The sequence below is a fragment of the Neodiprion virginianus genome, chromosome 3, assembly GCF_021901495.1.
Source record: "Neodiprion virginianus isolate iyNeoVirg1 chromosome 3, iyNeoVirg1.1, whole genome shotgun sequence".
Classification (NCBI taxonomy): Eukaryota; Metazoa; Arthropoda; class Insecta; order Hymenoptera; family Diprionidae; genus Neodiprion; species Neodiprion virginianus.
The window spans coordinates 33,288,927-33,301,190 of NC_060879.1; the positions used below are offsets into that span (position 1 = coordinate 33,288,927).

The 12,264-nt window shown below is 44.1% G+C and overlaps 1 protein-coding gene across 3 annotated transcripts in view; it reads left to right on the forward strand.

Moving 5' to 3' along the window:
* The window catches only part of LOC124299948 (uncharacterized protein CG3556), a 48,280-nt gene extending 36,080 nt beyond the window's left edge, over positions 1-12,200 (forward strand). For 2 of the 3 annotated variants that reach the window (XM_046753430.1, XM_046753428.1), the window contains exons 3-7: positions 6,013-6,241; positions 9,123-9,370; positions 9,521-9,907; positions 11,020-11,409; positions 11,497-12,200. In XM_046753430.1, the coding sequence (XP_046609386.1) occupies positions 6,013-6,241; positions 9,123-9,370; positions 9,521-9,907; positions 11,020-11,409; positions 11,497-11,558 (1,316 nt within the window). In that variant the 3' untranslated portion in view covers positions 11,559-12,200. The remainder of the gene's footprint in view (positions 1-6,012; positions 6,242-9,122; positions 9,371-9,520; positions 9,908-11,019; positions 11,410-11,496) is intronic. The other variant, XM_046753431.1, reaches the window with a different exon arrangement.
* The last annotated feature ends 64 nt before the right edge of the window (positions 12,201-12,264 follow it).

Below are 12,264 nucleotides of genomic sequence, written 5' to 3' on the forward strand. Positions count from 1 at the left end.
ATACGTTTTATACTCGAAGCGAGGTACGGCTTCCGCCAGCCAAGTGCACGGGATTAGATAACATAAGAGGTGCTTATAAAAAATATAGGGCAATCAATCGGATCACGTGGAAGGATCTGCAGACTGACTCGCGGTGCAAGGGGCATTATATACGGCGAAACAACCGATAGCAAGACATCCTTGAAACCAAGGGAGCTTCGATCATGGCTGGAAGGATGCTGCGAGGTTCCGAAAAACGCGCCGGGTATCGAGAAGCTCTCGGATCCTCTTAACTGACGAGGAATTTATCCTCGAAAAGAGCTTGCGAACGATTCTTGATGTATGGGCTCGAAGCGTATCGAGAGGCACAGCATTACCTGTCCATCCATCGGATCGCGCGGCACAAAATCGTTCGACTTGTTCGGAGCAGCGAGATGTTAGCCCGGGGTAGTCGAGTCTATCTCCGATCATTTCGATCACCGTGTCTCAAGATCAGAGACTAAGAGATTACGAGGTCTCGACGGGAGGCGAGGCGAGGAATCGAAGACGGAGGATGGCTGGAAGGAGAGTCGGGAGAAAGAGATGAACCGCGGGCGGAAATAGATGGAGCGGAAGTGAGGAAAAGGCGAGTAACGACAGACCGACACGTGGCGGGGATCCGGGAGATACTTCCGATGCTTTCATGCGGGAACCGGATGTTGCGGGGAGCAAAGTCCACGATGCGAATGGGCTCTCGACGAATTGGAGCAGCAACGGATGATGGCTTCCACTTCCCGCTTTTCCACTTTACACTTATCAGCTCACGGTGAACAATGAAGCCGCGGGCTGCAGCCTGCCGGAAGACGAGAGCTTGCGAAATAGATAAGACTACGGCAGCGGAAATAATCGAAATCCGGTTAACGGTTAAGCGTCGACACTCTCGCCACTTCGCGATTCCTTCGTAAGTGTAATCCGCGGATCGAAAGAGACGAACCTCTCCGCTCTGGTCTCGCCTTGGGTTTTTATCGTCAAAAAAATGGCCGAATTTCTGCTGGAACGAAGTTCTGCTTCATTTTTCTGACGTCCAAACTCTCGGACGCGAGTTGAGTTTCGAAACTTGGGCTATTTCGACGGGGACTTTTATCCATCGGGAACTTTGTTTACCCGGCGATATCTAAGCTCCGAAGAGACAGATACCGCTTACCCTCGTTCCGGAGAATTACGAAGGTCACCGTGTAGTTTACCCTGCGGTATATCCAAGAATCGTCCGAATATCGGGTCGGGATCGGGGAAATTTAGGAAAATTCAGATGGTCGTGAATCGATTAAAATAATCACGTATGGTACCTTTAATTGCTGCGTTCTTTCTTATCCGAGTCCCGCGAGCAAATTTCATTGCCTGAAAGTTGACAATCAAAGATCAGGACGCAGAGTATGGAGTTGATCGAATTACGATCACGAGTATATATTGCGTAATCAAACAGCGACGCGGAAACCGCGGACCGGATTTGGCAGCCAGCCTCAGCAGCGTAGAAATTTATTCAGGACAGGAAGAGTAAATATAGTGAGTATAGTAGATTTGATCCGGTTCCCAGCTCTTAATAACGATTCATGTCTTCCACGAGTGGATCACGAGTTACCAGAATCATGGACTCGGATATCTAAGCTGAACAGTTTCCAAAATTACCAGTAATAATTTATCTCCGAGCACTGCCTAACGGGGATGAATTAAATGTTGACTACGCGCCGGCACTGGTTATAAACTTCCCTTCGCGAATTTTGCCAGCAGCAGCTCCGATCGTATAACTGTACGCAGTTAAACGGGCAGAAGTTTGCCGGAATCAACGACGGTGGGCATTAAAGTAAATTAATCATTTAACCGGATACCGTGCCAAATGAAGTAGGTGCAACGATGTAACGCGATTTCGCACGGTTATAATTTGGCGATACGGATTTCAGCCACTCGGTATCTGCAGCTTTTGAGAACGCGAAAACGACGGAGGGCTGCGAATTTGCGAGACAGCCTGCCGGGGCTGTAAATATTAATTACTCGTTAAGAGTGAATACCCCGACGGCTTTTGACTTCTCGTTAAACGTCCAAACTACTTACATCTGTGCGCCTAATTACTTCGCCCTTTTCGCACCTACTGAAACGGTTGTGAGGCAATGGTGACGCAGTTGGTGCGAGGCGGTATTCAAACTCTGGCGAATTAATGACTGCTAATTTTGCAAAGCCTCGTTCGATCTCGCCTTGTCGTTTATACTTCGTGCGGGAAAATTATACCTCATTTTGTTTACGTTCGCTTGAACGAAACACGAGATGTTTTAACTATCCGTTCAAAGATTCGTCGTGATATTGTCAATTCAAATTTTAACGAAGCCAATGTAAAGATCGAGTGATGTAGGGACGGTGAAAATTGGTCTTTTGCTGCTGACCGCTGGGCTTCTGCGTGTGTAAAAAAACTTGATTAAAAGTGGGTAGCGGAGTAACGAATAATAAATTCAATACCTTTTCCAATCAGTTCCCAACAGCAGGGCAGGTTGACAAATCAACGCTGGAATTTGATCGCATTTATAATTGAATATAACGATTCAAATACTCGTTTTCATTTGTTTAAAATATCTTCTTTCTCCTCCATTATTTTTCATTATTTTTATTTTGCGCGATTCGATAGCAATTTCATTATGGTATATGCATATATGTATAGTCTATACGTATATATGTATATATCGTATAACCCGGTCGCAGGTTGGCCGTTGAATAGAAAAACAACAATTATTCCGCATGAATATCGCGCTGATTGCTTTATTTGTTCCGGTTGCGTACAACAGCATTTTAATGTTTGCTCTCCACGTGAAAACACGCCCAAACAACACGGCTGAGCTGTGTTTAAATTATAGTATCGTTATTTGTAGCCGTGCGTCGACCGGACGATGCACGGCTTTCAAAGTTATGGGGTGTACTTTCATTAACGTTGAAAAAAAATTTTTATATGTAATCCACGCGAACGGTGATTATGTGAATATTCATGCAGGCACGAATAATCCTCCCGTCTTACAGATCATATACTACACGGGAAAACTTGACTACGAGACTCGCTGGAAATTCCCATGGAAATTACTTCACGTTTAAAGTTTGACGACGATAACGATCAAGATCACGTTGAAATTAGAAAAAGTTTCAGTTCATTATTCTCCCCTCGTTGCACGCTGCGATACTTCCCGACGCCACGAGTCGCATATTTGAACCATTTCTGCGAAAGCTCCTACATATTTATTTTCGTCCGACCCCTTTGAAAACCCGTCATTTCATGCATGTAAATCAGGCGCGAAGTAACGCGATTCGGACCCATTCGGAAGCGGGCGAACATGCATGAAATGACGCGTTTCAAAAGGGTCGGACAAAAAGTATGGTGTGCACCAAGGGCGGAAAGCGACTTGACTCGTGTGATCGTCGCCCTGAATCGCTCGAGCGGCTAGCTTCGCGCTCTTCAAAATCGCCTCCTTTCCACTCTTGATACACAATGTACTATTACTACCTGTAGATAATAAAGAGAATCGAGCTGCCGGGTAAATGGAATTTTTCAAGCTCAAAGCACTGACCGGAGGGGAAATAATTCAAAACTCCCGAGGTTAACGAAAGAAAAAAAAAAATTATCACGAGCAAAATGTAACTATGTAATATTTCGACGGGTTTCTATTCACTCGGGACGACTAAACGTGTAGATACTGTCTGTAATGAGCGAATAAACAAAAGTTCAAAGGTCGTGTGAAATTATTCAAGAGTTGTACGCGACATCGATCGAACGTGTTCAAGTTCCAGGCAAATCTTTGCTAAAACTTTGAATGTAACGTCGAACTTGCAACGGGCATGTCTTAATATTATATAAAGCATGCGTGCGATATGCGTACACATTGATCTAAGATGAGGCTTTTTTCGAATTCGGTACAATTCCAAGGTAAAACTCCGCGATCACTCTTCCCCTGCACCCTAGGGTTTGAAAACTCGGCAATTCGCAACGTTTCCTAGCTCAGTCCGAGCAGTTTTGAAATTCTTTTTCACTCCGGTTGACTCCGTTCAGGCAGATCGTTACGCCAGCTCAACAGCGTTTCGGCACCGTGTGAGTTACACGAGTTAATGAGAATAACGAGTTCGGAAAAGTTTCAGCCCCGAAATATAAGCAATTAATTTTTCACACTCCCCCGCAGAGTGTCAGCTAACTGTTATTAAACGTCTGGGCGTCTCAGTGCAATGTTGTAAATTCTTCCTCTACTTGCAGGTTCTCCGCATTCCGAGTTGACTGACTCTCGCGATGTTCTCCCGCCGTTGGTATGTGAATAACCATTACTTGAAGCAATTTGCAGCCTTGAATTTTCCTCGTGCTCATTCCGATGCCCGGAATCGCATTTTACTTGGAAGAAAAACCCCAATTGCTTATTCGATACGCCGATTTTGTCAATTCGGTGACGACCCAAGCCTACTGGGTGTAATTCACACACGAGGACCAATCAATCCAGCTTAGCAAGAGTAAAATGAAAATTCTCACCTGATTCATTCCCTGAATAAGTCACTGCGGTAATTACCGACACTGCGTAATGAAAGTTTCATTGACCATTTGACGAGGCCATTTGATTTTCCGACACAGGATTCTACGTGCGGATATATTAGCAATCCGTCTCGGATATACTTTCGCAGTGAAACAAAGCTTTTTTCCGAAACATTTTTCTGGTTTTCACTTTCCAACCACCGATCTTATAGTTCGCATTACGCCTCACTTCAACTCCGTCGTCAAATATTTACCGGGAATACTGAACCCTGCATGTAACTAGACATAATTGGATCAGTAACTATAACTCCGTGATACTCATAATTATTTCATTCCTACTCCTCCATTGTACGAATGAACTTTGCCTGTCCAACCAAGACAGTGATTGGAAATTTGATTTTAATTCTATTATTATTATCATACAATTTGGAATAGCAGTAATAATTAGGAAATCGAAGTAATTGGTAAGAAAAAAACGAAATACCGTCAACAAAATTATGCAGGCTCTACACCGGTACAGGTTTTTTCTCCCATCGAGGAACAGAGCACAATACCGTCTAGGAATGTTTAATTTAGTAAATTGACTGGCGTATCGGTTGTCCGAAGGTGAAAAAGGTTTTCGGCAGAGTTTTGGAACTCGGATTCTCTACGAGTTGTCGGCGCGCGGACAGCGGAGAATAGAAAAGCGTTCATTTGATCGGGCTTTCATTGAAATGCCAGCCGAGTCGGCAATCCTGCGGGATTCAGAGACTCCCGGAGGTGAGCGGGATGGATAAGTAATGGAGAAAAAAAGGAGAGAATCCCTCCCTCTACCGGTTCCAGGCGAATCTTTTGCCCCTTCAATCCGCCCTCGCAATCATCCCGACACCCGAGCGATTGTCGGATCGATCTTGAAGCGAAATTTTCAAACAGAAATCGATCGATAAAACCGAAGTGACTTTCTCCGTTGTGAATACAGCCTAGAGTGGTTCATGGAGCAGAATTTCACGGCAGTCCGTAACTAATTCTCATACAATACGTAGCTATCTATAACTAGACCACGAGACGTCGTTCAACTTTGATAACAGGCGTCATGCCGCCCGCCTTGCTAAGATCGTAATCCAGTTTCCCCCGCATAAGTTCGAGCTAGCTTTTAGGGAATGAGGAGAACGCTATCTTCCTGAACTCATTGGACAAACCATATGCCACCTTAACCGACCAATGCGCGTTCCTACGTCTCTCCATGGCCGAAACCCGGTATTTATCCCACCAAAATCACCCATGTTATATAATTATACAGCGTGATTCGCTGCTGTTTTATCTCGTCACATAATGATATAATTAGCATAATACCGGTTATACAGTAAATTCCTATAACTCTGCTATCTCGGTGAGCTATCTTTTCATTTGGGTAAGCATAATTCAGTCTTGTTCATGGCTCCTCAAGGCGGAAAGAAACATTTCCGCAAAGTTTCTTAGCGCACAATGCGTCCGGCAATCATTCGTAATTACACTTTACGATTCATTAGGTGCGACGGATGTTTCTGCAGAGACTGAGGCGGTCCTCGACAAGGCCGTTGCGTGGCTTTGGGGAAAACGAGACAAGGATGCCGGTTGGGGTAACGAGACTCAGCGAGTCCTTCTTGCCCTTCGGTTGGCCAACTTGTCCCAGGAGGACGAGGTCCCGCCGCAACCATCGCTGGAGCTGCAGCTTAGCGGGAAGCAAATGGAACTGGAAATCGTTCTTCTACTATGGCGGTGAGTCTTCGTCGATTTGATCACCGCTCCGCGACTACCTCAATTACATTCATCGAGCCCCCGAGCCCCTTGTTTCCTGCGTTAATTTGCTCGACCCTGAATTTGGAATTTTGAATACCTACCGCGATGATCTCCGAACCTCTTGAAGGAGGGTGGAATCAAAGATGAAAATGCTTTTTACTTTAATCGCAAAGTCTCAATGCAATTCGAATGTTATCACCAGGTAAAGATGGCTCGATTATGACCTTGGGAAAATCATTTCTTTCAGATTAGATCGATGGTTATATCCGACGAAAAAAAGCCTTTCGCCTTTTTCCCTCGTTGAAATACACAATCCCCAAGGAAATGAAAGTCCTCCAGACTTACAAGCAATCGATTCTGTTCAGATGTCATCCTGTTACGACAATCGCGATTTTTCTTCCACTACTTCTTGAAATATATATCATTCCTAATTTTTCACGAACCCTTCGAGCTTTATTTCAGTTGATAAATAGAGTACAACATTATCTCAATTCAAGTTACATGTACTCTACTTACGATTTATATCGCGGAACAAAAATCTAGCTTGTGTTAAATAAAAATCTTGTTTATGTGTTGATATAAATACCAAAATGTTTTACTTTTACTTCGGTGATACATATATGCAATGCAACTTTGCAGATATTTTTTACCGGCGAAAATCACGATTGCCTTAAGATATTGCACGTCAGATTGTTTTGCAAAACGATAAAACTAAGCGAATATATATATATATACATATATAATGCACGTATACCTGCAGACACGGTCGTTTGTCGACGGCTCGAAGAGGGAAGTATCGAAGTTCACCGGCAACTTTCTTGGCTCTCATACGTGGGCCAAACGGAAAGTAGATGGCGCGTAAACCAAAACTCGACATACCTATACATTATTGTGTGTGTGCATACACATACATACATGTATGCGTATATAAATGTATACGCGTTCATATTGCTACTGCCAAAGTTAAATTGTCTTCAATACGTCTAGTCCAAGGGGCGTTGCCGACTTTATCACTGCTCTGGCTGTAGAATACAGAGTCCCGAGATTCTGCATGTCTCGAATCTCAATGAAGGGAAAAAGCATTTCTATACGTCTTATATCTGGACACACGTGTTCATCGCGGTCGTGTTTAATATTCAAATCAGTTTGTATACACTTCTTGCAACATCATTTTTCTGCAGCGGCATAAGCATGAAAGTCACCGAAGAGACGTTCTCTTTTTCAAGTTAAAAATTTTGAAAAAATCGTCGCATTTTCGTTGAGCGCGCAGTGTTCAGCTCCGACAAGTTACTAAAAAAGAAACGCGAAATTTCAACGCTGATCGACATTCGCCAAAAAAAAGAAATCGTTTGCTTTTAACATTGTTAAAATACTTTCAAAAAAGCGTCTAGACAGTTAATTCTTTACCGTAAGTCATCGTGAAACCGATGCCGTGCCGGGGCTTTTTCGGGATGGAAAGATCAGATCCTGTAGGATATACGATAGCCTTCGATATACGATCCACGCCCGCGGATCCTCTTTTAGCATCGCTCGTCCCATTCCATGATCCACATCGTATGCCGGTAGGTATAAGAATAAATAATTCTTGCGATATCCAATCGCGAAAGAAATGCTCACTATTACAGTACGCAGGACAGGTGGTCCATCCTTTCGTATAGTTTACAACATCGCTATTTCCTATTTCTTTGAGAATTTGGTAAAGTCTCAGGGGACCCGCGGGTCTCTCTAAATTTTCGATTCTCCGCCGGGCATTCGTGGTGCGAGTACTTCATACGGGGGAATGTTTGGAATTCGGTCAGGGAACTCTGAAAATGGAAATTCATCAACGAATTTTAACGAATTTTAGTGTCGCTGTAGTCCTTTGAACAAATTCCGCGACCTCTGTTCGGCCATGTTTATTTCACAAGTGGCAATTCTGCTTCGATGTTTAACGATCTCATTTTTCGTGCGTCTTGTAAAGAGAATACGATCTAACGATCTAACAAACACGCTTAAATCACTCACATTTTATTCCCAGCGGTGTAAACTTTCTTTTTATTGGTGAACTTTAGACAGTGAACTATAGGCGAATTGTTCCAGAGATACTGTGTTGTGAGTTTTTTAATTCCCACAGTATTTCGTTTACAACGAGGACGAATGGAAAGTACGAATACGGTTTAATTGCAAAATCGCAATTTCACGGGTGACGGAGAAAGTGATGAGCTCCACGGACGTTCGAAATTTCGGAGGACAGTGATTCGACTATTCCAAACATTTTCCAAGTGTTTAGTTACGATTCATTATCACTGCGTTAATTTGGTACGAGAGGGGGAGAAACAGCTGTATTTTCATAAAAATAAATTCTGTAATAAGTTGGAGCACAAATATAGCACATGAACCTATCTAAGATAAAGTAATTTTCGAATGAACCGGGTATTGAAAAAAAGACGATGTGGTTTAGTTAGTTAGAGTAGCTTATTCACTGTTGCACGTCGCTTTGAAAGGATTTAACCTACTTTATTGCAAAATTATTCGATTTTCAGAACCATTCAAAGCTGAAAATTTGTTGTTCATGAGCAATAAGTGAAGTGGAGAACAATTTGTGAATAGATCTTAATAAGTCTGATAGAAAGTAAAAAACGAACTCGACATGTAGGTTGTACTAGGTATATAAAACCGTTTACCGAAGTAATCCGTTGTATCGAGGCGACGGCAAAACCGATGGAACTCGGATTGAGTGTAAATCTGGTAAACGGTTGCCCGAATGTGAATAGCGGGTCGATTTCTCGCAGCGACACGTTCGCCGGTAAAACTAGACACGAACAACCGGATCAATACCGGAACCGGAACTTGAATAATTCAAGAGTTTATCTCGTTTCAGACACCACGAGATACCGTATGCTCCGATGCGTCTGGCTCAGTACACCCTGGCGTTGAACGCCCTCTGCATGGACCCGAGACAGTTTCACGGTCACGACCTGATCGGCACGCTGCAGCACCACGAACCCCAACTCGACTTCGAATTCGCTTTCTCGACCCTGGCCGCTTGCAGCGCACAAGCTCACGTGAGGAAGCGACAAATCCGAAGACTCCTCGACATAGCCAACGCCGCGCAGGATCACAATATCGGTAAGCAGCCTTTAACATTCGTGCAGAATTGTCTCTCCTCTTTGGCTCTTAATTTACGTGACCTCAACCCAAGGCCATGTAAGAAGAACGACGAGTTGTCGACACGATACCACGTACACCCCTGACTAATACTATCCGATCCCTCATCAGACACGGTGGCAATGGTGATCCTCGCGCTGCGTTGCATAGTCCAGGATCATCGACACCGGAATCTTCACCACTTCGTGAGAAAGCCATCGCTGGGTCTCGCCCATCAGCAGCAACACGACGGGAGCTTCGGTAACCTGCACACGACCGCTTTGGTCATGCAGGCACTTGAGGAAGCGGAAAACGAGCCGGCTGAGAATTGGAATCGGTCGGCTGCCGTCACTTGGCTAGCAGCTCGACAACGATCCGACGGCAGCTTCGATAAAGACGTTAAAACTACCGCCGAGGCAATTTTGGGACTTTCGGCCAAGGGTCTGGCCAACATTCGGGCTCTCGATTGCGGCCAAGGCGTCGCCGATGTCCTCCCACCTCGGCTGACCAATCCAAACGGTACGTCGACGGTCGTATTAAAGGTCGCCTGAGGTGGCCGAAGTCCTTTCGGAACGAACACCGCGGGTGTTCGAGTTCACGGGTTCGTTGCACGCATCCCGAAAATTGCGGTTCCCATATCATGGCCGATTTAACGCGGCGCGTGCAATACCATGAAGTTGGCGAATAGCTGTGTAGAAGCAATTCTCACAGGTACAAACTTGACGACCCACTAACGACTGACGCTAAGGGAGCAGCGGTCGTCAGCTATTAACGCCTGTGGTTGAGCCACCTTCAGCTTCCCCTGAATGGGACGCCGGAGATTTTGAAACTTCAAAACTCCTCGGCTCATAAAATGCTTTTACGTGGCGCGAAAGGTTGACAATGAGCTTGTCCAATGTCGCGGTCTTGCCAAGCGTTGATTTTCACTCCAATGCGCGGTGGAATAGAATTAGGATACTTTTCAACCTTTTGTGAAGAGAAAGAAATTTCGTCGTAAAGCAGATATGCATGCTTCCTTTCGTTTGATTCAAACCTGTAATTTTTTACTTTGCTTCCAGCATCTTAAATGGAAATAGACGATTAGGGTAACACCGAAGCTTCGAAATGAACGAGGAAAAAAACCCGAAGCGTATACCTCAGGGATTTTCTTCACTTTATGATACGTTGTAGTACGCATCAGAGACATTAGGCACGTACCTTTTTTACGACCTGATTCAGCCGTTCAAGCGGGTCAATATGACTGCTGAAACATACGCTTAAAGAATAAAGAATTCATCAGCTAACCGTAAAATCTTTGCTCGTATTGTCCTCCAGCTGTTCATAGTGACAACGTCCAGTTGGTTTCGTAAAAACATATGTTACGTCATTACCGAGAAATCTTCAATTATATGTGTTTGGTGTTAAATTTCAGGGGTGGTTTTAATCCGCGATCGTTGAAATCGGTACGCGATACAAAAAAATAACGTGTCTAAAGTTCTTTGATGCATTATATAAAAAATCATAGACGGAAGAAAACCTGGACGAGTATTTTCCTTGTAACAATTGAAATTCGATTGTAAAAACAGGCTCCTGCAGCCGGCCCACGAAAATGTGAGTATTGTAACCTTGATTATGGAAACGGGGTATTTCAGAGATCGCGTTGGCGGACAATCACAGCGAGGTGATCCTCCTCTCGCCTACCGGATCCAACGTGACCAATCCAACGGAACCCGCCGGCACCCAGGCTCCCACCATGGTTAACATCAGCTACACCCTCTGGGTTGGAAGCAACGTGAACGAGACGTACAACCTGACGATAACAGCCCCGAGGAACGAAACCTTCTACGAGGTGATGATCACCGCCGCTGAAATGTCGCCCCACTTCCAGTTTGCGGCCTCCGAATGGCCGAACGGTCATTACGTTCATACGCTGGCCGGATACAAGGAGGAGCCGATGTCGTATCATTATTGGCTGCTGTACAGACTGCCGACGCCACCGGAAGCTGGGTCTCCACCCGGAAATCAGCTAGTCGCACCAGGAGGTACCGGTATTTTTAATTTTCTAACGACTCGAGTTTCGCGATATTTATAAGCACGTCAAAGTTACCATCGTCGACGTCATTTCGCAGGTGTCGACGACCTGCAGATCAGCGAGGGTGACCATTACCTCTTCTGGTACAAAAAACTGTAAGAAAGTTCGAATGCGGTATCGGAAAGTTGAGGGGAAACAGGCAGATTCCGACGGAGGGACGAGAAACACCGAATTCAGGACTAAAAAAAAAGTAACTGAATGCGAAAACGGGATACTCGATGCATCCTGACAATTAGTTACGATTCAACAACTGAATAACTTGTAATATTATTCATCAGAGGAACAATTAATCATTGTCGAGATGGCGAATCAATCAACGATCCAACTCAAAACGACGCGGGATTTTGTGACGTTATTTTGTCGCGCGTTGCGTTTCGCACGTTTTATGCTCTGCATCGACACGCGGTAACGTCAAGTTTTATATGATGAAACTGCAATGCACAACCATATTGTACTTATTATTATTATAATAACATTTAACGAAACAACCGATATATCATAGTATTAGTATTCGTAATGGTACCATTTACATTTACGTGTATACATGAATATGTAGGTATATATATACACACACACACACATATATATATATATATACATATATACATGATTGATCGGGTTGGCTTTTTCCACCTATGGAATCGTATATTGTGTTTTTGGGATTCTTATGAGATATACAATTTTGAGTAACGATTGTAATTTATTCAATAAAGACGTGGTTATCGCATACTTTGGTTCCCTGAGAAATCGGCGCCGGGAAAATGAAGAAGTAGATGAAAAAGAACTACGTCGATGGTTAAGGTTC